The sequence below is a fragment of the Salvia splendens genome, chromosome 5, assembly GCF_004379255.2.
Source record: "Salvia splendens isolate huo1 chromosome 5, SspV2, whole genome shotgun sequence".
Classification (NCBI taxonomy): Eukaryota; Viridiplantae; Streptophyta; class Magnoliopsida; order Lamiales; family Lamiaceae; genus Salvia; species Salvia splendens.
Window position 1 is genome coordinate 11,723,727 of NC_056036.1, and position 26,664 is coordinate 11,750,390.

Here is a 26,664-nt window from a genome sequence, read left to right on the forward strand (position 1 = left end):
AAATGCACATCACTCTCTCTACTTTAACTAATTATTACTACTATTATTTTTGCAAAATGAGTGTAAAAATGAAGTGTGACAAACTTTTTGGAGCGGAGGGAGTTACATTTTGTATGTGATTTTGTTTAATGTTCTATTCATTTGAGGGGAGTGTATGCGAACATTTTCAATCAAATAAAATCAATGTATTTTTTTGGAAATATTTTGAATGATAATGGTGTTAAAAATTTAAGTAGATCATAAAATTGTACATCTATTTATTTTGAATAATGATACTTTCGAAAAAAAAAAATCCGAATCCTGTAATCCATCTAATGTGAAGTGATTGATCTTTCAATGTTTAATCTATAAGACAATGAATCAATCAACATCTTAATTCAAATTGTGTTGGATGGCGGAATGTTGGAAGTATCATATTGTCATCCTATCTAATTTATACTAGTAAATGTTACTATATTTGTAATTAGTGTCAAGTGGCTATCTAATTTATACTAGTAAATGTTACTATATTTGTAATTAGTGTCAAGTGGGGTATATAGAAGGGACAAATTTAATCTGATTGTGATAAACAATTTATGCTGTAGATGTAAAAAATTAATGCCAAAAGAAGAATATTCGCTATCGTCATGTATGCATCATACAAATAGATGCAATATGAGATTAGTGGAAACAATGAACATAATAAAACCTTCATAATTTTGAGCTCCGCCTAAGAAAGTTGATTACTAGTATAAATGTATTCCTTTGCAAGTGATTAATACTCTTCCCCCATCCCATTCAAGATGGCCAGTTGGCCACATTTTCTTTTTTGTTTGTCCCAATTAAGATAGTCATTTTCCAATATTGGAAATAACATTCTCTCTCATCTCTTCTTATTAAAGTATTCAACTACCTTTTTTTTCTTTATTTTATTTCATCTAATAACATTTTCTAAAATTTTGTATTACCCGAGAATGTGGTTATCTTGAGTAGGACGAAAGGAGTAATAAATACGTGGTACAATAAATTATGAAATTATTGCGTGACATGTTTATTGGAGTATCAAATACCAGTAGCATATTCATCGAAGCAGACAATTCCTGTCTTGGATCAATTAATGACACGTGGGCCACCGCAGTGATTATTTGGACTTAAACGGTTTCACGGCCATCAAACTCAGTGGCCCACCTCTGTCCTATGTCTAAAAATAAATTTAGCTCCGCTCCACTTTTCCAAAAATAAGTCGAGTAGTGTAGTACTGTAGTTTTTTATGTTCTTCACAATCGTGATAATTCATGACAATGATGAATGATCCAATGTATTACAAACATAAATAATAAGTAATATTTCCGTTCCGTGTTAATTGAGACGTCTCATTTTCTGCCCTTGTTTTAAAAAAATAATATTAAATAATTAAAGTGAAGAAAAAGTAATAGAAAATAATATAGTGAAAGAAAATAATAATAAATAGTCAATTGATGACAAGAAAGATCAAGATATTAATAATGAAAAAAATATAATTTTGATTTATAAACATGATGAAATTTGAAGTCTAGTAAATTACGCGGGTTGAATTGTTATCCTGTTAATCTTGTAACGATTCAACTCATTAAGGTCAAACTCAAACACGATCTATTAAGAAAACTTTCAATCCAATTACGAATCCAACGTGCTACATTCAAACCTGAATATAACCTCCACACGACATGAAGTCGTTATCGACATTATTCTTTCAGATTGACATGGCACGAACCTGACACGACAACCACACAATAACGACGCGATATGATTCGGGTGTATTGTGAATGAGATTGACTCGGCGACGGTGTAGTAAGAGGTCAATGGGTGAAGGCAAGAAAAAACCGGAATGAAATCGACATATGAAAAGTGAGAAAACAATAATCTAACTTTAACTCTAAGTGTAAGAAATTAAAATAATAATAGTAATAATTTCCAATCAAACCAAATCTAGAATTACCTTGTATCAGATCAACCGAGAAGTACATAATAACAACATGACACGATAATGACACTATGATCACATGATAATGAGATTATGAGGTTATGTTGATAGTTATTGGGGAAAAAAGCATGAAAAATATATTTTCAAAAATTGATGCTCCACCTTGTGGATATACAATGCTAAATAAAAAATAAATGTTGGTAATAAATATTAATAATATATTTATTCATCTCAAGAAATTAATCATATTTCATAACACTTCACGAATTGATTAAATTGATGTAATGAACAAATATAAATTTAAATTAACTTTCAACAAATATAATTATGTGATGATTAATCACAAAGGAATTATTTACCAGATATAATTTATAAACTATATTAAGGTGAAATATACTATAAATTATAAATCTATTATGATACTATTTATTATATCTTTAAATACCTGATTTACTACTTATCTAGAATGTGCTATACCAAAATACATTTCATATGACATTTTAGTCCAAAAAAATTGAAAAAATACTATAAAAATCTAATCTAAAATACTCCATATAAAATGTAAAGTTGATGGACTTTCTATAGAGTATATTTTTTTTTCAGGTACATCAAACTTACAATCATAAAAAATAATCAAATGAAAAGAGGCCGTACGTAAATGGGAAATGATTTAATGTGATCCCAGGCCTCTATTGGTCATTTTACAACCTCGTTTAAATTTTTAAACGCTCGGATGCTTGTTCAACGGTCATATATGCTACAACGTCTCTATCTCACACAGCATTTTAAATTTCAAATAAAAAACCCATCTCACTCTCTCCCCCTCCCCAACTCACTGCTGCCGATAATATACAACCCTTGTTTCTTCAATTTTATCAGATCTTTCTCAAATTTATCTATTCCTTCGACTGATTCCAATCATGGCGAAGTCCAGTTCAGAAATCTTCGAGAACAGCAGATTTTTCGGCAGCATCACCTCTTCAGTTCCGTTCAAGAGCTTACTCACTAAATCAAAGCAGAAGCCGTCTTTGAATCGACGCTCCAAATTCCGATCCAACTCCGAAAACATATCTCCGATGGACCTCAACATCCGCGATCCGCCTCTTTCCGCCTCTGTTTCGTTCCCCAAAAAATCGCCTTCAAAAGTCAAAATCAATCCGCGCAAGGAAGAACTCACCGTATCTACACTCGAGCAAAAAGCTCCCAAAGCTTTTGATCCTTCAGTCAAGGTATTTGGATGCAACTATATCATTATCTGGTTGCTTCAGACGAAGATGGTTTAATAAATTAAAGGTTTTTGCATTTTTGGTATTTTGATAGGTTGCGGTGAGAATTATGCCTGCTGTTGGAGATGCAATGCTGAGAAAAGTTTCGGATTCATTATATGTTGATGAAAGGAAATTTACATTTGATGCGGTGTTTGAATCAAATGCAACTCAGGTTTGGCATATATATAACATTGGAAAATCTATGCTTATATCGTTTTTCATTTGGACTCTGATTACATGAACGGAGATTAAGAACTCGTCTTGCTTCTAAAAGTTTAAGCTTAAATAAAGTTGTGGATTTGTGATTATAGGAGGACATATACCAATCAGTAGGCGCTCCTTTGGTTAAGGATGCATTATGCGGTTATAATGCATCAATAATAGCTTACGGACAGGTAAATTTCTGGCCTAATCTGTAATTGGAATTTCAGTATTGAACTTTTGAGATATCCTTTTAAGATGTCCTTTGCTTTTTGGATACTAGACTGGGAGTGGGAAGACATACACAATGTGGGGACCTCAAAGTGCGATGGTAGATGACCCATCCGTGAGTGGTCTTCAGGGTGTCGCCCCTCGCATTTTCCAGGATCTTTTCTCCAAGATTCAAAAGGTAGTTTACTCAGCATCATCTTTTTAAATTGTGAGATATTAACTTGACAATTTGACTGACTATGTCAATGCTTCTCAGGAACAAGGGAATGTTGATGGCAAACAGATAAATTATCAGTGCCGGTGCTCATTCCTTGAGGTGGTTCTCCCTCAGAGCATAAAAAAAATACTACTACTAAGTTTTTTATTTCGTTACATGGCTTAGTGTTAAAGTTTATCTGCTTTTGTAGGTGTATGATAACAAGATTGGTGATCTGCTTGATCCAACACAGCGGGATTTGGAGGTTAGTATTATCTCTTTCTTTCAGACCAGAGCATAAATTTCATTAGTTCTACTGATCCAATGTCCTTTTTTTGCGTGCAATTTACACCATACTGGTTTTTATTTTCTTATTTGCAGATAAAGGATGATGTGAAAAATGGATTTTATGTAGAGAATTTGACTGAAGAGTATGTTAGCTGCTATGAAGATATCACTCAGATTCTGATTAAGGTAAGAGGGGCGGCTGACCTTGCATCACTCAGATACTTTCTTACTGCTGGTTTTACTCTAATACTAATATTTTATCTTGCAGGGCCTATCGAATAGAAAGATTGGAGCAACAAAAATTAACTCCAAGAGTTCAAGATCCCACATTATGTTCACATGCATAATTGAATCATGGTGCAAGGTATAATGAGTAATTGAACCGGCAATACAACACATTCTCCAATATATTCGATGTCAACGTTCTAGCCAAATCCAAACAAGCCGTTGAAACTTGATTGTTATCCTTATGCGTGTTTTCTGAATCTTTTCCTATATTTATCATTCTTGTAAGCTAGAAATTACCATGCAGGATTCCTCATCCAAGTGCTTTGGTAGTTCAAAGACTAGTAGAATCTGTCTTGTCGACCTTGCTGGATTTGAGAGAAATGTTGCTGAAAACGCTGGTAGGCAGCATGTGAAAGAAGGAAAATACATAAAGAAGTCTATGTCGCAGCTTGGGTAGGCGTCATCTTTTGAGCTTGTTTTAGACTTTTGTTTATTGTTATATCAAGTTAAAGCATTTTCTTTCGGTAGCTGAGATCTTCTGAAAATACTTAAATTTGGTTTTCTAAATGTTTGTGGATGTGACGTTGAAATAAGATACTCCGTATATTCTAGTTTGGATAAACAGAGCCAGCCATTTAACATCACTAAGCTATTCTAAACTTCAGTTGCAACAGATATATACTATGTAGCAACGAGAACATTTTAATTATTGGTTGGATAATATCATTTGCAATGGTGTTTGATGCATGCATCTGATTCGGTACTTTCTTGTGAATTGGTGTAGGCGCCTTGTCAACATAGTTGCAGGAAGGCTACCTGACAAATTGGATGAAGCTCCATATAGAAGTTCTCGTCTGACTCATCTTCTGAAAGAATCATTTGGTGGCAATGCCAAACTTTCTATAATATGCACCATTAGACCAGATCACAAGTAATAATTCTGTCCATTTATTTTCTATCCATTAAATATTTGTTCCAAATTTTGATTTTGAGAATAGACAATACCTTGTTGGTGGTATTGTTTCAGTCTACTTACTTTCTAGCTAACTGGAAACGTTATTCAGCTTTTAAGCACATAGAATAATCTAAATCTAGGCTGTCTCTTATTCTTACTCTGACCGTATCACGATTATGATTGTCTGCTTACAAAAACAGGAGTAGTAGTGAAAGTATACGCACTCTTAGATTTGGACTGCGGGCAAGGCTCATGAAGAATGAACCTATAGTGAATGAAATAACAGAAGATGATGTGGATGACCTGAGCGATCAGATTCGTCAGTTGAAGGTATTGTTGGTTGATACTGTACTGAATTAGGAGAGCTTAGATAAGCTTTTTTTCTTTTATTGTTCTACTGAATCCTGAAGGTCGTTCCTGGATGCAGGAAGAGCTTATGAGAGCCAAGTCCAGTTCATCTGAATCATTTGAGAGCAATTCTGGTTACTTTAGTGGAGGAAATGCACGTCAAAGCTTAAATCTTTTGAGACAAAGCCTGAATCGTTCACTGATCTTGCCCTGCATAGAGAATGATCCCGAAGAGAATCTATGTATCAACGAGGAAGATGTGAAAGAATTAAAGCTTCACATTGACAAATTGCGTAGCTCTGAGAATGGAGAGAGTGTCCTATACTCCGCAGAAGGATGTGAGACCGAATTCACATGCGAACATTATCTAAGCTGTTCGGAAGAGAGTGAAGATGAAGAAATTAACTCTAGTGAAAATCAAACAGAAGTTGAATGCCTAAACAGCTCTGAATTAGTGGAGGATGATAGCATTACTAAAGATTATGCTGCTATTGATCTTCCTCCACTAATGAATAACTTGTCAATCAGCAGTAGTCATCAGTTGCTCCAAGATCCTGTTTTGTCCGAGTCACCTAAGATCAGAAATTCTCAACAGAAAAGCCTGATCTTCACATCAAAACACCTTGAAGACGTGGGACAAAATTTGGATGTAATGAGGAAGTCACAACAAGGAGACAATGTTGGATCCTCCTTAAGATCTAGCAGAATCTTTGCAGGCCCTACGGAGTCTCTGGCAGCTAGCCTCCACAGGGGCTTGCAGATCATAGACTCTCATCAGAGGAACTGTGCTCCGGCTAGATCATCTGTCTCGTTCTCATTTGAGCATTTAGCTAATGTTTCTGCTGCTCAAGCCTCCCCCGAAAAGCACCCTACAGATGAGTCATCTGGTACTTTTGTTTGCATTAAATGTCAAGGCGAAAGTGAGGGAAATGGAACTAGAGATAGCGTAAAAACATGCCTGGTGAGGGTGGATGAGTCAGCAAGTTCAACTGGACTGGCAGCCTGCTTTTCAAAGGTTTGTTTGAACTTGCTTTGATCTATATCCGAACTCTATTTCTTCATGGGTACTTAAAGTAATGCCATATTTGTGATCTTGATGTAGGATATGGAGAAGGAATTAACTGACAAGGACCTCAGTGCTATTTGCAAGGATCAAGCAGCTCAGATTGAGCTTCTACACAAGAAGGTAAGGATTTTTCATTTGTTGCAAAATTTGGACATATTTAGCCATGAATGCCAGTAAATTATCTGGTGTGATGATGCAGTTGGAGCAATGCAAGTGCACAAGCGATCAGTCTGTTATCAGCATATTCAGTAGCTCGACGAATTTTACCGACTTGAAGAACCATCTCCAACCAATCAGTGAGGAAGAAGCTGATAAATTCGAACATGGAAACCCTGCAAATAAGGTAAGGAATTTCATCTGCACTCTGTGGCTGTTACTTTTGCACTTGTTCTGACCTTTTCTGGTTTCCAGCTCCTAACATGGAATAGTGAAGAAAATGAAGAACCAGAACTCATAAAGGAGAAATGCGAAATTAAAGAAGTGCAAGAAAACTACAGTCTTGGCACGAAACAATCATTCACTTCTGAAGAGAGGGAAGCACTTCTAAGTGAAATCGAAGTTCTCAAAAACAAACTGCAGCTCTACACTGATTCACCAACACGACGATCATCTGACATACTCAGATCATCGCTTTTGTCAAAGTCCTACCATCTTAGAAAAAGCTCCGCATTTGTTAACAGTGGAGAGGAGCTGGAGAAAGAAAGACAAAGGTGGATGGAAATGGAAAGTGATTGGATTTCACTAACTGATGAACTGAGGATCGAAATTGAGTCCAACCGGCAGCGAGCAGAAGAGGCGGAGATGGAACTAATGTCAGAAAAGAAGTGCATGGAAGAGTTGGATGACGCCCTCAAAAGATCTGTCATCAATCATGCCAGAATGATCGAGCATTATGCCGACCTGCAAGAAAAGTACAACGACGTTGCAGAGAAGCATAGGGCAGTAATGGAAGGGATAGAGGAGGTGAAAAAGGCCGCCACTAAAGCAGGTGGCAAGGGTCGTCATGGCGTTCGTTTCGCAAAGGCCCTCTCAGCAGAGCTCTCTGCTCTGAGGGTAGAGAGGGAGAGAGAAAGGGAGTTGCTGAGGAAGGAGAATCGAAGCCTGAAGATTCAACTCAAAGACACTGCAGAAGCGGTGCATGCTGCAGGGGAACTACTTGTTAGGTTGAGAGAAGCAGAAGCAGCAGCTTCTGAAGCAGAGGAGAAGAACTTGACGATGGAAGAAGAGAATGAGAAGCTGCGGAAACAGATGGAGAAGGTGAAGAGAAAGCACAAGATGGAGATGATAACAATGAAACAGTATCTAGCAGAAAGCAGACTACCAGAGGCAGCTTTGAGGGGGCCCATATATAGACAAGATTCAGATGAGGTAGCACCAACTCCTTGTTATGATACAATGGCAGGTGATGATGATCAGGCTTGGAGGGCTGAGTTTGGGCCAATTTATCAACAGCCCTTTTAAAACCCTATTTTATTTATTTTTTACTTTTTTTTTATAGCAGTCATTGTTTGAGTGTGGTTCTTGGCCACATGATTCATACTTATTTGAACCATGTTGGTTACATATGCTTGAAAATATATACAGTATGTTTTTAAGTAATTAATTGGCATTGGTTAGCGAAAATGATACCCCACAGAATTTTGTAGTGTAAAAAAGGTCAGTTTTATGTAATTCATTCATTAAATTACCTTTTTTGGGATTCAGTGGACTTTTTAATTGGTTATTATTTCTCTTTAAAACTAGACCGGTCAATCGGTCATCATTAATTGACAAAAAATTGAAAATAAAAAAGAGTGTTTGTACAATGGTAAATATTAAAAACAAAAAAATTATATACATCAAATTTGCATTCTTAAATTTGTATTAGAACAAGAGGCAAGCCTATTCAAGAAGAACAACTGCATAACCAACTCCACTGCAATAAATTGACATATTGCACCCAAATCAAAAAATGCAATCACCAAATTAATACAATGAAGCTTGAATTCTTGCTCTACTTTTTCCTCTTCATCTTGCTACTACTCACACTCACTAAATCATCAAAGCATAACAAGAATTCTGCTACCTCTCCTCTCCCTCCAGGTCCATGGAAGCTTCCATTTATAGGAAACTTGCACCTTCTCTTCGGATCTCTTCCACACATTGCTCTCAAAAACCTATCCACCAAATTCGGTCCACTCATGTATCTCAAGCTAGGCCATGTCCCCACCATCATCGTCTCCTCCTCCGATGTCGCCAAGCAAGTCATGAAAACGCATGACCTGATCTTTGCCTCCCGCCCGCCTCTGCTGGCAGTCAAGATCATGTCGTACGACTGCACGGACATAGCGTTCGGGCCATACGGACCCTACTGGAGGGAGCTTCGCAAGATCTGCACGCTCGAGCTCTTGAGTGCTAAGCGCATCCAGTCCTTCCACTCGCTGAGGCAGGAAGAGATTCTGATGCTTGCTCGATCCATAGCTTCGTGCACTGGATCACCGGTTAATCTGACTGAGAAAGCGTACGCTTCCGCATATGGGCTCACTTCTAGGGCCGCATTTGGCATGAAAACCAAGGAGCATGAAGCGTTTGTTTCGCTAGCTCAAGAAGGTATCGAAATGGCATCCGGCTTCGATCTTGCTGACGTGTATCCTGGTGTTAAGTTGCTTCAATTGATGAGCAGAACTAGGTGGAGATTGACGAAGCTGCATCGAAAGTAGACAAGATTCTTGAGAACATCATTAATCAGCACAAAGCAGACAAAACTACGAATTGTAGTAGTACAAGACAAGACGACCTAGTTGATGTTCTGCTAAGATATCAAGAGAGTGGACAGGAACTTCCCCTTACCATTGACAACATCAAAGCTGTTACCCTAGTAAGCTTTCTATTGTCTAAACCAGTTATTGAATTCTATTGCCACTTGCTTAGTAACATTGTGTTTGAAACAGGACGTTTTCAGCGCAGGAAGTGAGACGTCAGCGACAACAGTAGTTTGGGCAATGACTGAGATGCTGAGAGACACACGAGTCCTAGAACACGCACAGGAAGAAGTGAGACGTGTTTTCAAGGACAAGGGCTGTGTCGACGAATCTCACTTCGACCAGCTCAAATATCTCAAGACAGTAATTAAGGAGACACTTAGGTTACATCCACCACTGCCCTTGTTACTCCCCAGAGAGTGCAGCCAGATCTGCAACATCAACGGATACCAAATCTCACTAAAAGCTAGAATCATGGTGAACGCGTGGGCGATCGGGAGAGACCCCAAACAGTGGGGGGAGGACGCTGATAGCTTTAAACCGGAGAGGTTTCTTGATGCTTCAATCGACTTTATAGGCAACAACTTTGAGTTTATTCCTTTCGGCGCAGGTAGATGGGTATGCCCTGGGATCACATTTGGTCTCACCAATGTCGAGCTTCAACTGGCGATATTTCTCTATCATTTCGATTGGAATCTGCCCGACAGAATCAAACCACATCAACTAGCAATGACAGAGACATTTGGCGTAACAGTTAAAAGGAAAGATGACTTGATGGTCGTTCCTACTGTCAAGATACCCCTCCAAATTCTTTGAATGTAGCAATGGATCAAGATTTGAATTCAAGTTCATATATATTTAATCAAGATTGAACCTTGATTGCTGGAAGCCTCATAGAGGTCAAGATTCCCAATGTATTTTTATGTCAAGAATCCAAAATTCATATTTCAATGGCACATATCACAAATGAGTTTGGATCCAAATCTTGGCATGTCCCATGGCAAGATGATTTCACACAATACTCAGCCTTTGTGTTAATGCATTTAACATAAAGATCAAACCAATCACTAATCAAGATTGGAACTTGTTTGCTGGAAAAGGGATGCAGTGTTTTTCACTAACTATACAGAGATACATAAGCCCAAAAAACCAACTTCAAAAGAGAATAAGAGAAAAAACAAAAAAGCTAACAACACAAGAAAAAATCAGAGCATATGTGGCACTTGCTTCTTTCTTATTGATCACAGAGCAAGAAAACAAAAGTTACAAAACAACAAGAAAGGATTCAAGATTTGCATCTACGCCAATAGGAAAACACATGATTTCAGCATAAACAAAACAAATCTCAAAATCACAATCACAATCACAATCACATACATACACACAGAGAGAGCACAAAGAAGCTAAATAACATAATTAGACCAATCAGAAATATGTGAAGTCTGATCCATGGTGAAGCTAGGAATCTTATCCAACATAATCGGATTCTCCTTCCCCCCAATCAACCTCGCCGGATTCCCAACGGCCGTCGTCCTCGCCGGCACCTGCTTGAGAACGACAGAGCCAGCGCCAATCTTAGCCCCATCCTCAATCCTCACATTGCCAAGAACACAAGTCCCCGCACCAATCAGCACCCCATTCCCAATCTTTGGGTGCCGGTCGCCCGAGACCTTCCCGGTCCCACCCAACGTCACATTATGCAGAATCGACACATTATCCCCAATCACCGCCGTTTCCCCAATCACAACCCCAGTAGCGTGATCGAGCAAGATCCCCCGCCCAATTCTCGCCCCGGGATGAATATCCACCGCGAAAACCTCGGAGACTCTGTTCTGAATCAAGAGGGCCAAGATTTTGCGGCCGTTCCGCCATAGATTGTGGCCTATTCTGTGAGTCTGGCAAGCTAAGAAGCCCTTGAAATTCAAGAAGCAGTGGACGTAGGCGAAGCAGGCGGGGTCCCTCTCCTTGACCGCGAGCAAGTCGTGGCAGACTGAGCGCATGATTTCGCGATCCTGGCGCAAAACCCCGATGAAGAGGTCGAGGAGGGTTGCGACGGGGAGGGTGGAGTCGGCCAATTTGATGGAGATGTGATTGGCGAGAGCGGTGTCCATGGAATCATGCGAGAGAATGGAGGTGGAGTAGTAGTTGCACAAAATGGATTCTTGATCGACGGCGGCCCTGGCCTCGTCCTTGATCCGCAGCCACAAATCGAGTGGAATGGGTAAATTGGGGCGGGATGGGGTTTGGGTGGTTGAAGAGTGGAGGCAGCAGGTGTTAAACTTAAAGGGTAATGGCTGCTTGAGAAGAAAGGGTGGTCGAATGAAATTTGTAGCCATGGATGGGAGTAATTGTGAGGTGTAATTTGTGGGAGTCATTTAAACTTTAAAGAGGATCAGGGGAATGAATGATAGTTGGAGTTGGAGTTAAAAAAAAAGAAGATTGATATGGTGAGTCTGGAATGTTGCCATGCTAGGGTTACCAGCTTGCTTCTACTTTTTGTTCATGGAGATTCATGGCAGCAAGGTATATTACTCCTTTTATATATTTCTGGTGAAATGTAATCAAATGAATTTATATTATTAATATATCAAAATTACAATGTTAAGTTATTTTAAAACGAAAATACTCCTTCGTTCCTCTATAAGGACGTTTCTCTTCGGCATGAGATTTAAAAAAAAATAGCAAAGAGAGAGAATAAAGTAAGAGAGAAAAAATTTGTTGCTTTTTCCAAAAAAAGAAATGACTCAGCTATAGAAGGACGGAGAGAGTACTCCACATTTGACTCGCATGAGTTTTAAGAAAGGTAAAGCAAAGTGAGTTGAAAAAATTAGTGGAGTATGAGCCTCGCTTTTATATAGTTTTATAATGAAATGTGAATGAAATAGTTAGTAGAATATGAGATCTATTTACTATTTATAATGAAAATGAAAGTGAACTCCGTGAGACATATTAAAATGCAAAAGTGAATTCTTATTGATAGAAAAAATAAATAAATTGATATGTTGAATTTGAAGGGTATAATATCAAAATAATGAAAAATGACTAATATTATACGTCTCACTTTCCTATTTTGTGACATTTCTTATTAAAATACCCCCGTTAACTCTTATTATACGTCTCACTTTCCTATTTTATTACATTTCTTATTAAAGCTCTCATTTAACTTTTAATATTTTTACTGAATAGATTACTACATATTATGCTAACTTGTTTCACTTTAATTTCAATACTACTATAAATTTATATAAGTAGGATTCTATATTCCAATAATTTTTTCACCCACTTGTCTTTTCATATAAAAGTGGAACCTATACAAAGGGAATCAGTCCAAAATTAATTTTGATTTTGCAGAGAGTATTTCATTATTGTTTGATAGTTTGTAGCTTAAGTGAAGTGGTATCATTTTTATTAGTACTAGTAACAATTTAATTACCGATCAAAATAAAAATAAAAATAAAATGACTTGTTTCTACTTTTTTACAATACAAACAGTGATCGTATTATTAAAGAAAACAGAATATATAATATTCTTTCAAGGTGCCTAGAAAAGATGAGTAGTAGTAGGAGTATTATATTCAGAGGCAAATAATTGATTGGAATGAGGCCGTGATGTTGGTATATATTCAATGATTCAATCTTCTTTAACTATCTTCATCTTTTTTATTCTATCTACCCCTACTTATTTAGTACTCCGCTACATTTTTGTCTGAGATAACTAATCAATCCTAATTTTAACAAATCTAAAGAAAATGTATTAAAATCCTCCTATGAGCTAGTACTAGTTTTTTTATTACCTCTTGGATTTATTTATTGATCACAGCAGAATTATTTACTTTTGGTTTATCTAGTTTTATTGTGAAACCTAATTTTAGGGTATTTATTATTCTGGAATAATTAGGCAAAATTTGCACAGTTGATATTGGGTACACAATTGATAGATTTACACATGGCTGATTGCGATAGCACATAGTTGAATTAAATAATTGAAGCAGAGTACATAATTGTAGAGTTGAGACAATAAACATTTTTTGACATTTGAAATACACATTTATGTAGAGTTGAGACGATACACATTTTTTGACATTTGAAATACACATTTACCGGTGAGTCTAAATTTAATTATATTACATGGTTTATATTGACTACACAATTGACAATCCATTTTTAAACCTATATCCGAATGATAATAGAAAGGCTCAGTCTACATTGCATATTTAACTTTATCGCATACTACTATATTCTAGTACTCCATACTACTATTAAATAATGCATGATATATAAAAAATATCAATATAAGAGTAGTAAAAAAATGGAGTATAGTATTATTAAAAGTGAGTGGGACCTACGATCCACTAAAATACATGCGGCGCACCTTCACCGTTTTTTTTAAATTAACTCCTATATAAGGGAGGAAATTACAAATAAACTCCTATACTATAGATAGGAGGAAATTACAACTGATGTCAAGAGGGCTCGAACACGACACCTCATGTAATAATGTCTAAGCTCCTTGCCGCTAGGACAAAGCTGCAAAACCTTTGCTCAGATTCTGTGTTGAATAATAACAATCATTTCATGTCTTCAACATGACATTACTTTCATGATTCTCTCACTTTCATTGTTTATTATTCCCACTATTTTATTTCATGAGAAGCTAATCTGCCACTCATTACTGCATATTCCATGCTTCAATTCTAAATATTCTGACATGCTTTTCTTATAAACTGATATTTAGTCTGAATTAAATGCATCCTAGCTTTCTTGAATTTGATTCATGATTAAATCCATGTTCTGACTTATTCTAAATATCCGCAGCTCAACTGATAGAAATGAGAGAATTAATAATCAAGAAACTATTACTTACTCTAGTTGGTTCATGCATAACTAAAATTTGAAGTTCAAATTACTGGTTGAACACACATATATACATTAAGAGATGCCATAGATTTCAACTATCACACAACAAAATGTAGTTTTGTCTTCATCTTTCCCTGCTTAAGCCAATAAATATCATGTGTACAACGAAATCACATTTTACATTACCGTGAGATCTAAAGCTTAACCTCCACATCAACACCGGCAGGCAAGTCGAGTCGAGCTGCATCAAGGAGTCAATTGTTTGCGCAGTTGGGTAAAGGATGTCAATGAGTCGCTGGTGAGTTCTAATTTCAAAATGGAACCTCGCATCTTTGTGCACGTGAGGAGATTTGAGAACAGAGTACACCCTTCTCTTTGTTGGTAGAGGCACTGGACCCATAGTCTTTGCATTCGTTGTCCTTGCCGCTTCCATTATCTGCTTGCAAGAGTCTTCTATCAGGGGTACCCAGTATGATCTCAGTTTGATTCTAATCTTCTGCTTAGGTGCAACCTGAAACCAAAACACCCTTTTAGCAACTACTCCATCACTTGAAGGCCACCAAAGCTTCACTCGAACAAGTACCAGTTGAGCATATCCCGTGTGGGACGTATTTTTATGGCTAGGATGTTATTAGTTAGGGTAAGAAATAGTCCTAAGATAAAATTTCAGGGCAGGTAGATTACATTAAATTTAGCATTGTGTTTCTCCAATTTCCTAGAATTAAAAGTTATTTTCATGCTTGCTGTCTCCTTCACAAAACAATCTTGGCTATTCTTGAGAAATCATATTTATCCAGCTAAAACTGGTTTCTGAAAAAAAAAACCAAGAACCTACTTAGTGCATTAATCCCAAGAATCTTCAGACCAGAGTGAAGATCCCTAATGGGGAAAGGGATCATCAAAAATGAATTTGAAGGAAGCATAGAATCCAGACTTTCATATGAGGTCAGATAGACTATATTGTACTTGCAAAAGCAGTGACCATTTTGCCTTACATCTCATACATCTCCTTTTTGGAGATATAATTTACATATAAAACTATAAACCTGTGTTTTATGCATGGACTGCAGAAGTTGATACACAGGGTACATTAATTTTGATTCTAATAAGAAGGTCCACAGTGTGTTGGGATTTAGAGACATTTCTAATAAACTGTGAGGAACTCTATTAATAAATTAGTTAAATTATATCGACTGATAACAGAGACAAGACCACTATAAAGTTCAATTGTTCCAATACTTCTAGGTGTCGTTCGGTTGCTATGACTAATTATCATATGATTATCCATCTATGATTATGTTCTGAAATTATTTTAGTTGGAGGGGATGGCTATGACACATTATCATATAATTTTCCATCTAGGATTAAGTTGTGAGATTAATGAACCAAACATAATACATATTCAATCATGAGATAATCTTTCAAACCAAGCCCCTGGTGGAATATAGAAGAGTTTGTATTTAACTTGTTTTTATTTCTCAGAAGTGATTGATAGCCGATAGGACATGAGAATAATCATAGTATAAATTAATGTCTGTATATAACAAGATAGGAGAACATCAAATTCCTGCTAAAAGTTAGGAGAAATATATACCATATCTACAAAATCCAATGTGGTCTAATATATTCAAGATAAGTAACATAAAAGAGTGTTTGAACGCCAAGCTTGAGTTTTGATTTATAACCATAATTCCATGAAGAAGGATAATTTATACGGAGTACTTAGTATTTTAACCTGAATAATACATATGCCTAAAGATGGCTTAGTTTTAATATCAGCACAATGTAAACTGTTTATAATATTGTTCGCCTTCAACAGAAATATATGTAAAAATCAGTACCATCTAGCTAAAAGTATTCAAATGCATGTGTATGTATAAGGGACATGATCTTAGTCAAATAACCACCTTCATTCCTCCAAACAATTGCCATACAATACATACTCTTGTTCGAATATACAACTAGGAAATCTAATACTCCGTACAACTCGTGAACTGTAGTCAGCTTCAAGTCTAATGTACTGGACTTGCAGGAGAAGGGAAAATGATACTAAGGTTAACTGTTTGAAATTTCCCGAATTTTCAAGCATCTAACTGAATGATCAACCAGCCTCAATCCTAGAAAATCCTTGAAGAAAGATTCAAAACTATCAATTTTCGAACCTCTTCAATAATTGGACATGGTGATGATGGAAGAACTTATTACATTATAGAAATTTCTCCTCCAAAAACCCCTATATTTAATTCATACCAGGTAATAAACATCCTTCCTACACTTTATCTTCATGTCCCTCTTGATATCACTATTGCCATTACTAGAGTCTCAATAAATTGCTCAAAAACTCAAAATTAAATCTGAAATACATAAACTGATTCACAGAGTATATAACTCAAAGTAAAAGAGTAACACTCCAGTACTGTAATAACCTTTCCTTCCAATATTCTCACAACTTCTCATGCCTCGGGTTCATTTTAATCTGGGTTAAAGACTTGAACCATGTGAAAAGACTTTACATCTGCGTTACCTATTCTTTAAGATGGCACAATTTTCATAACAGGACCAAAAATAGTGAAGTTACAAAGAGGACATGAAAATACCTTATCCGAATCTGCACCAACGCTGAAGCAGAAGGAGACTCATCCTAAAATCCACAAACAACAGAACCAAAAAAAAAAACATATTCACTGTAATAATGGAGTGCTCATTTCAGTTGGAAGAAGAAGGCAGAGTTCGGTAAGCTCGGCTTACCGAGCTGGAACTAGCCTGGAACTAGCCGAGAAGAAGAAGGCAGAAGAAGGAAGCTCGGCTTTGAGCTGGAACTAGCCGAGAAGGAAGAGTTCGGTTGTGAGCCGAGAAGGAGTTCGGTCTTGAGCCGAGGAAGGAGTTCGGTCTTGAGCCAAGGAAGGAGTTCGGTCTTGAACCGAGAAGGAAGAAGCAACCTAGCCGAACTAGCCGTTGGAGCAGCAGTTATTTAGCTGAGATATAGCGGTTATTCTTCTTGCTTTCTTGATTCTTCTTGTAGTTAGTTAGTAGCAGTTGCTACTTGATTGTAGAGCTTTAAATAGCTCACCGTGTATGTAGTTTAGAGTAGTTTAATCAATAAAGAGTTTTCCAGTTTCTCTCCAAGATTATCATCTTCAATACTCAAAGTGTGAGTGTGTGTGTTTCTGCATTGTGTGATCTCATACAACAGTGAGTGTGTGTGTGATCTTCTTGAGTGTGTGAAAGCCTTGTGTGCGTAAATCCCAACATTCACGATAACGAAAACAAATTTGAGCTGATTAAACGGCAGTACAAGAAAACCTCAGTAGCAGTAGAAGCGGCATTGGATTCCAACACTTGAGGAGCAGCCATAACTCTGGAAGAAGTGATTCGAGAAGGCTTCAACGCCATAAACTTTGAACAGTAGAACGAAACTTGCGGTCTCGAAGAAATAATTGACCAATTATTTCACAATCACTAACACTCAGAGCACCCGCAACGCGTGCCGCCGGCGTTCCGCGTGCCGTTCCGCCGGAACGGTTTCGCCGCGGAACGCGTTGCGGCGCACCATTCCGCTCCCATTCCGTTCCCATTCCGTGCCGGGTGCCGACGGCACGTAACGCGGCATGGCTTGTGCCGCCACGCGCTGGGGTGACGTGGCGCTCCCCGCTTCGTGCGTGCTTCCCACTCGCTGGCCCGCGAGTGGGACACGTCAGCAGATGACGCAATAATTAAATTTTTTTTTTAAAATTGATTTTTTTTAAAAAAAAATTTTTAACGGTAATATTACCGTTTTTTAAACTTTTTTTAATTTTTTTAATTTTTATTTTTATTTTCTTATTCTATAAATACACCTAATTTATTACATTTCACACACAACTACACATCTACTCTTCCTAAATCAACATCAATTACTCTCCAATTTTCTATTTCAATCTCCTTCACAAAATGTCCGGCGACAGGAATTACGGCGGTGGCGGCTCCGGTGGGTGGGATCTCAACCCGTTCGGCAATTGGGAGACCATGTACAACACACTTGGTGGTTCCGGGTCGTCGACGCTTGGCACCCAGGGGTCGGCGACGCCGGGTGGGTACCAACCACCCACTTTCGATGTGGATGCCTACGCTCGACCACCCGGCTCACGGCTTTCTCAGGGTTTGTCCCAGATTCGGGAGGATATCCCCGTTGAACCCACCCAGGGAGGAGGCCGAGGCGGTGGAAGCTCTAGGGCTGCGTCTGAGGCACCCGAGGAGGAGGAGGAGGAACTGGAGGATCTGGGCCGGCATCCGTACAACAACGAAGAAACTAAGGCGGTGTACACCGCCTGGCTCACCGTCTCGTACGATCCCATCGTCGGGAACCAACAAGCCGCCAAGTGCTTTTGGGAAAAGGTCCGTGATGTCTACCACCAGACTAAGCCGAAAGGGGCCCGGAAGCGCAAATATACAATGCTCCGTGCTCACTTTGGCCGAGTTGACGTACAGGTCAAAAAATTTTGCGGCATCTACTCGGCCGAAGCGGCGAACTAGCAAAGCGGAGCTTCGGGCGCCGACATTCTGAGGGCGGCTTTGCGTGTCTTCTACCAGGACACCGGTCTACAGTTCAAATATGTTGATATTTGGCAGCTCGTCAAGGACGAGGAAAGGTGGGCCGGCGGTGTCCGCTCGAGCTCGGGCTCAACCTCAAAGCGCACGAAGCACACGGCGAGCGGCAACTACTCGTCTGGTGACACCGGTGAGGCCAGCGAGGGTGAACCGCAGGTGTTTGGGGGTACGGGGGATCCAACGCCCGACGAATACGGGGGATCCAGCCGTGGGCGCCGTCGGCCGCAAGGGACGAAGGCGGCGAAGGCGGCTAGAGCGAGGAAGGGCCGAGGCGAATCAAGCCAGTCGGCCTCGGGATCGGGCTCGCGGGGAGGCTCGGACACACTTATGGTGGCGTACATAACCGCCACAATGGCGGACACTTCCCGCTTCTCGTATGCCCAATTCACGGCCTGGTGGAACGGAATTGTGCATATGGCAGGACTACTTGGTCTTCCTCCTCCCCCTAAACCTCGACCGCCTCCGGAGGATGATTCGCCGGCGGAGTAGTTTTTTTATTTTCCCACGTTTAATTTTTTGTTTTTTATTTTTTTAGGATTTTAATTGTGTGCTTTTTTTATTTTTTTAAGTTTAAGTTGAATTTTTTTTAATGTTGTGTGTTTTTTAATAAAGTGTGTTTGTTTTTTATTAAAGTGTGTTTATTTAAATTGAATTGGGTTGGAAATAAAAAAAATGAAATTGAATGAATAGTAATTTAAGGAACGGTTAAGGAACGGAGGGTTGTAGGTTCCGTTCCTTAGTTAAGGAATAGAGTAAAAAAGTACAGTGGGGCCCTCAAATAGTGGTTTAAGGAACGGTATAGGAACAGCGTTGTGGATGGCCTCATTTCACTATCTTTTCCCCCCACTCTCTATTACTTTACCGATTATACATTAAAACCTGTGTCATTCATAACTTTGTCTACATTTCACTATCTTTTCCCCCACTCTCTATTACTTTACCGATTATATATTAAAACATGTGTCATTCATAACTGTGTCTATATTTAGTTGACGGAGGGAGTATCATGAACTATATTATGGGTCGTGCTAATTTCCCAACAGACCCGGTCGGATCCTAAAATTTTCAGTAGAATTAAATAGACGTGGCTTGTCTAAATTCCAAGATGGAAACGCCGGGATTTACACAAAACGATGTCATTTTTCATGAGGTAAATGACGTAGATTAGTTTAGGGCTTCGTAAAATGGACTCATTCTTCAATTCTGATTTTGCCGTTCTGATCTTCCGCCGTAAGTTAGTTCGATTTTGATCTTTGTAATTCCATTCTTATTAAATTGAATTTGATTTCGTACTTCGTTGAATCTTCATTCACATTCATTTTTTCAATAAGGGACTGAGCATATGTGAATCGCCAAATTAAAGAGACTGAACATATGTAAATTGCTAAATTAACTTCCATTGTTTCAATGGCACAACTGCAGACAAGTTCCTGCTCCAGGTTTGCATTTAAGTATTATCATCTGTCCATTTATCAATGCAAAGGGAAAAAGAAACACAACAATGTAACGAGGCAAGGGCTCTGTCGTTTGGGGTGTAGATGTGTCGAGGCAAGGGAGCTGATAGAAATGTGGAAGAGCAGCATCGTCGAAAGACCTTACTCACTCACCAGGAAGCACAACCTCATATCCTGATTTAACATTCATCGGTGGCAAGCAGTGGCTAAGATTGAGCATACAAGACCATGTTCCAATGATTTAAAGCCTATATAACTAGATGGAGTATATTATTCTACTTTACATAACTAGGCACAATTTAGAATATCAGATGTACAACTATTCTTTAACTCTCAGCTATATTGAACTTTTTTTCCCTTTCTGATAGAGTGCGCATTCACTTTGGCATCAATATATCATTGCTGGAAATAAATAATGATGCATAGTTCTTCCAAGATTGGTTGCATGTTAACAACTTACATCCCTGGTTTGGCCAAAAACAGAGGCAAAATTTGTCATGGAACCTTGACAGTCACATATAGTAAAAGGATGCTGAAAGAAAAACATATGAACAATGCCCACTTTTGCTTCGGTTTCCCATTATACTTCCAATGAATGGAAAAATCTAAAAAAGAATACCAAATATCAGGGCTTTCTGATTCTTAATAAATACTTAGAAATATATTTATGACTTGAAAAGAAATGAACCAATATCGGGCTCAATGTAATGTGAGTCTTGTCCAATCTTAGACATGGAAAAGCAGTCAAATTATGCACTAACAACTAGCAAGTATTCCCAATTTGATCTAAAGTATTACCGATGCCTAACCAAAAGAAAAAAGTATTAGCAATAGACAGGAGCATATATCACGGCAATTTATTGATCTAAAGTATTAGCAATAACAATTAGCAGACTCTCATGGTATCATAAGAATGAAAGATTTTAACTGAAAGCCATCTGGCTTATGAGACTATTATTTATTGTTTACTTATAGTTATCTTTAATTAGATATAGTTAAGTTACTTAGGGTTGGAAATTTGGAATATTGTTATTGATCAGGCTTTCATGTGTACTCCAATCTATATACTTTGACCTTAACTTTATTTTAAATCATTAAATGGTTATGAGTGAGTTAGGGTTAGTATCATTTTAGTTGCAGTATTATTCTGGATAGCATCCGCTATAAGCCTTATCATAATTTTAGGGGCAGCATCTCGTAATTGTAACTTGTAAGAGGAGGAATTTTTCTATATTTTCCTAGTTCATTACATATTTCAATTGGATCATCTCTGTTTTCTTGTAATCTCTATCCCTTCACTCTATCACATTATGTCTATGCATCACAGTATCAGTCAATTGAGAAACTTCATCAGTATGTTCTAAAGAGCTTATGCCAGCAATGAGTAATATGTAGTAAGATTCTGCTCACAATATGAGGATGCAGAAACTTACCCTAATTTTAATTGAAACCAGAATGACTGACTAGGGGGACATGACACATAAACACTGAAAATGAAAAGACGGCATAAGAAACATAATTTATTAAACAATAAACAGAATATTTAGGCAGTAATATTTCTACCTCATGTTCCAAGATTGGGTGCTGAAGTAGCAATAGGTGGACCATAAGAATATCTCCAGGACCCACACGCATCACATTTGTCCATATTCAAATCATTTTCCAAAGTACAAAATCTGCAGGACCACCTATGACTTTTCATCTTATCTTTTTTGGGCTTTTCTGCTGTGCATAGGCCGCATATTGGGGCCAACGGCTGCAATTAGAAGCATTAATCATTATGAACTTGAAAGAAATACATTAAGTAACGAGGTCAACTTGAAATCTAATAAAAAAACATTTATAAGCATGTCACATACAGTATAACGATAGATATATATATGCATGCATTAGAAGTAATTCATTTATAGAAGACATATTAGGCCTTTCAGTTAAAAATATCCATGAACTTAAGGACAGATCAGGCAGTTTTCTCTGCCGCCAGAAATAGTTAAATAGTTGTTCGGTATGAGCTGCACAAATCACATCAAGGCTACCCACTAAAGTAGTACCCAGGATGGCGCAGAGAGCACAGCTTGGCTCTGTCCATGATAAGAATTAAAAGAGATGGGATACTAATCAGAAGTTTTCTCTTGTTATGCAAAGTATTCCAATACAATAGTAAAAAACACAAAGATGTGGTAGAAGTAGGATGCAACATTAGAATAAGCTATTCAAGTTAGCACTATAAATGCCCTCTTAAGAACTTATCAAATATAATAATTGATGCATATTTCACAAATCTAGTATTTGTTGTATCATCAAGAAATATATGTATATATGCATGGTTCAGAACAAGCATTCATTTTTTTAACCAGTTGTCTGCTGCAGCAAGTCTGTCCAATACTGAGAGTTCAAAGAAGAAAATACATACGGAATCAACTAAAAAGAAAACATCAGCAAGAAGTAGAATAACCTGCAAATCAAAACCATTATCTAGCTTACATACATAGCATAAGAAGAACAATACCAGAAACATGAAAATGGAAGTAAAAATATCAAAAGCAAGTTGAACTCACTGGATTCAACAAAGTGCATGTTGTACACTGCCATGTACCAGAACTAGTTTCATGTATTTGGTCATGGCTAGGAAGGGATGATGACGCTGAAGCTTCTCCAAGTGAATATTTAATGTAATCTTTACTAGGATGCATTTTATCTGGATAGCACGTTGACCGATTTTCTGAAGCTGTATTTGTCAGGTCTATTAAAATGGGCTTTGGTTGTCCCTCACCAGACTGGACTAAAGAAACTTCATCCGATTCTCGTCTTCTTTTCAGCGATTTTACATTCATATCATGTTCATTAGATGCAGTTTTTGAAATTTTAGAACAGCATGGTTTATCTGGAACACCATCCTTCATTAAATCAGTACAGTCATCATCTCCAGTTAAATCATAGAATTCCGACCCACACCATATATTATCCTGCAATCTTCTTTCTGCTGCCATAGCAGCAGCTTGAACAGGACTCAGGGCAAACATAACAGAGCTATCACCACCAATTTTATTAGGTCCTGAAGGCAGCAAGGACTGAAGACGCACCCTATTTTCTGCAGCAGTAAGTGCAACCTGGCGAAGAGATGACAGACGGGGTTTATGAGAGGCCCCACCCAAACGCCTTCCAGGAAGATCAAATCCTTGTCCTGTTCCACTGATCCCGTTGTTTATTAAGTCTTCACACTCCTATGGACATTGAGGATTATATTAAACACCCTTTTAAACCCAGGGACTCAAATAAAATCAAAAGGTGTTTGGGAGCATTAACCATCATTTATAGAAACAGTTGCCAGAACATATAGAAGTAAGAAATAAGAAGCATAAAAACCACTGAAGATTCTGGAATGAAAATCACATACTATAAGGCAAAGCTTCAGAACTTTATATTGATGTCTTATAATGAATTCACCATCAAATATGAATTTGGAAAAGAAAATGCCTCACTCATAACTCTTCACCAATGGTTCATAAGTTTACAATGCTTAGCATTATCTTATCTTATCTTTTACTGAAGCTGTGGAGTGTTTCAATAATGTCTTTGAACAAACAAATGTGAATATACTTTTTGGGTTTTGCCTCAATACATGTTTCAGCAGATTAAGTTTAAAGACCTAATGCAGGAGAAATACATTCGATTCTGAACATAAAAAGTGGCAACATATCACAATCATAAAAAAAAAGTTTAGCTTTAAGCTCCCACTAGAGACATATGAGCCTATTTCCACTATCCAACATAGTTATCATTGGTCTTCTGAGTTTTATTGGTTATAGTTGAAATATCAAAGAGAACTTGAGACTGTTGCCAGGTGTATATCAGTAATAAGACTCAATGTGCTCATCAATCATAATCCAGTTCATTTTTTCTGCATTTAATGCAGTTATGTAATCACCAGAAATGATAAGACTATCAACTGCATATTTAGATTGGAAGACCAAAAGAACCCATGCCACACTCTTCCCTGAATATTGAAATAGCATTGTCACAGTTCCATATAGAGAGCTCATACTTGCTCTTCAAACATTGTGCTTTAATATACACACTCTCTGCGAGTTGCATCAGGATATAGAATAAAAGTATAAAACTAAGTACAACCCATTTACCTTCCTAATCTCATCCCAGAGCTTGTAGAAACTAGCATTATGAGGGCTATGAACATTGTGACACAGCTCGTGCAGCATTGTATCCAGAACTTCATGGTAAGGAAGAAATTCCTCATCTCTGTCTGACCTCCTGAGTCTCAGCTTGACATGTATACCACGTCCTACATTCACGCCTAGTAGTACCGGATTTTTTGGCCTGAAAAATTCACTTCCAATCATTAATATTAAATGGTTCAAGAAAAGTACCTCAACAAGGACAGGATTTATCTTGATATAACTTTCTATCCCCTACTGCTCCTCCAACATTCATTCAAAAAAAATGTAATATCATTTCAAAAGGCCCCAACTTTGGAATATCCATATCTCGTAAGAGTATGTAAAGCAGGGTTTTTGAATCCATTAGTGGCACTAATCAACCAAATTTTTTGAAATCAACTTTAATTTGTACATACACATTTTTGAACTCAAAGAGCATGAAATAAAATCAAATTTTGGAAATCAATTTCAATCTTTTCCGATACAATTGGAGAAAATCATGACAATTGTTGGCATGAAAAGCAGCAAAAACCGCCATACCAGAATTCAGAGAGCACTTTGACCCTCCAATTATGCTTACGCATGATGGGCTGAACCTGATTTGCAATTCTGTCTAAAATCTTTCGCGCCTCTTCCTCTTTGGGTTTCCGCTTTAGGGTTTTGATTTCCCATACTTTGTTGAGATCGCCCAAAGTCATTGCTGTCGACGTTCTAACCAAACCTCAAATGCAGATAGGACTTCCTCAATTTCATCGAGCAACGAGGTTGATTTTAGGGTTTCGATCAGTCGATTTGGTGACTGGTGACCTTCTATTTCGATAGGAAAGGAAATGGCGGGCCGAATTTCGAAATTTCTCGAGTGGCTCATTTGATCTACTACTATATAGCGTATCCAACAATCTATCAATACTACACCATAATTAATTCATTGTTGTTTTGTAACCACTTTAGGATTAAATGTCTAAATTCACCCCTACGAATGCATCTACATCTAGAAATGCAGTTAAATTTGAGCCATATGAATCTTGGCCTATTAATCAATTTTAGGTCATTTTATAAAATTTAGGATTGATGCTAGTTTTAGATCATTTTAGGTCCTCCTTTATTAAATTAACTTAAAAATAAACTAACAATGGCCTAAAAATGCCACACGTATGATATTGTTATGCGTTTTTATATTTAGATCCAATTTTATATAGATCAAAACCTCTTATCTATAAAGAAAAAAATATTAGCAGTAAAAAATTTGATGTTGACTTATTACTATAAATAAAGAATTACATTTCCCAGCACTAATACTATCTACCGTCTTTACTTTCTAAAATATCATGACATATATAATACCGTTGGAAAGAAAAATTAAGGCTCTAAGGGTATCCACTGTAAGGCGGACACGTCCAATAGCCCCGCTCCAGTTTTTGTTCATAACCCCAGTTTTGTTGTCCACAGCCCCAAAATTATATTTCCGCCACTATAGTGGACACCTCCAATAGCCCACAAATTTTGTAATTAAAATAATCGCAGTGTCAATAAATAGAAAACGAGGTAATTAGGGCCGAATATTCGTTGTATTGCAAACCTGTAAAATGAGTACATTTTTAGAGAGTGGTTGTGTAGATAGTGGGTGGATGGATTTTGTGAAATGGTGAAAAATAGGTGGTGGGGAGTGGTATTTATAGAGGTAAATAAAAAAAATTCGAAATTGAATCCGCCGCGCCGGTTGTCCGCCCCCTATGGGCGCCGCGCCTATAGGCGCAGCTAATTCTCCCCAGCCGCGGGCTCGCCCCAACCCCGCCTATCCCGCGTCCGCCATCCCTACCGCCCCCAAATGTTGTCCGCCCGCCCTCCGGACAACTTCCCCACTATAGCCGCCCGCCCTCCGCCCCAACCCGCGGCTATAGCCGCGGGCTCCCCATAGTGGACACTCTAATGTTCACCCTAGCCACCAAAATCGGCACCTACTACTTGGAGACGAAGAAGAGGAATTTTGTTTAGCTATCTTTTGAGCAGATCTTAATCTAATTTTCAAGTTCTTCATAACATTTGGGCTTTTGTCTTCGAATTTGTCAAGTACTACTATGCCTTTCTCTAAAATTTGTCCACACGCATGGAGAATCGTGAATTGGG

The 26,664-nt window shown here is 37.9% G+C and overlaps 3 protein-coding genes and 2 pseudogenes across 5 annotated transcripts; 2 read left to right on the forward strand and 3 right to left on the reverse strand.

Moving 5' to 3' along the window:
- Nucleotides 1–2,726: 2,726 nt before the first annotated feature.
- Nucleotides 2,727–8,446, forward strand: LOC121804640 (kinesin-like protein KIN-12F). The gene is made up of 15 exons (XM_042204270.1): nucleotides 2,727–3,171; nucleotides 3,263–3,382; nucleotides 3,522–3,605; nucleotides 3,695–3,820; nucleotides 3,899–3,958; nucleotides 4,050–4,103; nucleotides 4,220–4,312; nucleotides 4,395–4,490; nucleotides 4,659–4,807; nucleotides 5,139–5,285; nucleotides 5,510–5,639; nucleotides 5,737–6,672; nucleotides 6,760–6,843; nucleotides 6,923–7,066; nucleotides 7,135–8,446. The coding sequence occupies exons 1-15, from the start codon at nucleotides 2,863–2,865 to the stop codon at nucleotides 8,182–8,184; spliced, it is 3,582 nt and encodes a 1,193-aa protein (XP_042060204.1). The 5' UTR covers nucleotides 2,727–2,862; the 3' UTR covers nucleotides 8,185–8,446.
- Nucleotides 8,447–8,564: 118 nt separating this feature from the next.
- Nucleotides 8,565–10,527, forward strand: LOC121804642 (annotated as a pseudogene).
- Nucleotides 10,528–10,669: 142 nt separating this feature from the next.
- Nucleotides 10,670–11,981, reverse strand: LOC121804641 (serine acetyltransferase 1, chloroplastic-like). Its single transcript, XM_042204271.1, has one exon. The coding sequence runs from the start codon at nucleotides 11,837–11,839 to the stop codon at nucleotides 10,868–10,870; it is 972 nt and encodes a 323-aa protein (XP_042060205.1). The 5' UTR covers nucleotides 11,840–11,981; the 3' UTR covers nucleotides 10,670–10,867.
- Nucleotides 11,982–14,444: 2,463 nt separating this feature from the next.
- Nucleotides 14,445–17,714, reverse strand: LOC121803803 (annotated as a pseudogene).
- Nucleotides 17,715–20,265: 2,551 nt separating this feature from the next.
- On the reverse strand, nucleotides 20,266–25,449 carry LOC121802370. Of its 3 annotated transcripts, XR_006050766.1 has the most exons (7): nucleotides 25,078–25,449; nucleotides 24,502–24,697; nucleotides 22,921–23,586; nucleotides 22,776–22,817; nucleotides 21,926–22,118; nucleotides 21,796–21,849; nucleotides 20,266–20,826 (listed from the first exon to the last, which is right to left on the reverse strand). XR_006050766.1 is itself a non-coding variant. In XM_042202037.1 (6 exons), the coding sequence occupies exons 1-5, from the start codon at nucleotides 25,233–25,235 to the stop codon at nucleotides 21,927–21,929; spliced, it is 1,254 nt and encodes a 417-aa protein (XP_042057971.1). In that variant the 5' UTR covers nucleotides 25,236–25,448; the 3' UTR covers nucleotides 20,266–20,826; nucleotide 21,926. The 3 variants fall into 3 exon arrangements, 2 of the variants coding, with proteins under 2 accessions (XP_042057971.1, XP_042057972.1); XM_042202037.1 differs by lacking the exon at nucleotides 21,796–21,849 and having other exon boundaries at nucleotides 25,078–25,448; XM_042202038.1 differs by lacking the exons at nucleotides 21,796–21,849; nucleotides 22,776–22,817 and having other exon boundaries at nucleotides 25,078–25,443.
- Between the last annotated feature and the right edge of the window lie 1,215 nt (nucleotides 25,450–26,664).

Coding starts and splice junctions, on each gene's coding strand:
- LOC121802370 (XM_042202037.1), bottom strand. CDS start 25,235: ATGACTTTGGGCGATCTCAACAAAGTATGGGAAATCAAAACCCTAAAG. Junction 24,698..25,077: donor AAAGTGCTCTCTGAATTCTG/GTATGGCGGTTT, acceptor TGAATTTTTCAG/GCCAAAAAATCCGGTACTAC. Junction 22,119..22,775: donor TTTTCTTTTTAGTTGATTCC/GTATGTATTTTC, acceptor TTCTAATTGCAG/CCGTTGGCCCCAATATGCGG.
- LOC121804641 (XM_042204271.1), bottom strand. CDS start 11,839: ATGACTCCCACAAATTACACCTCACAATTACTCCCATCCATGGCTACA.
- LOC121804640 (XM_042204270.1), top strand. CDS start 2,863: ATGGCGAAGTCCAGTTCAGAAATCTTCGAGAACAGCAGATTTTTCGGC. Junction 4,313..4,394: donor TCACTCAGATTCTGATTAAG/GTAAGAGGGGCG, acceptor TTTATCTTGCAG/GGCCTATCGAATAGAAAGAT. Junction 4,808..5,138: donor AAGTCTATGTCGCAGCTTGG/GTAGGCGTCATC, acceptor GAATTGGTGTAG/GCGCCTTGTCAACATAGTTG.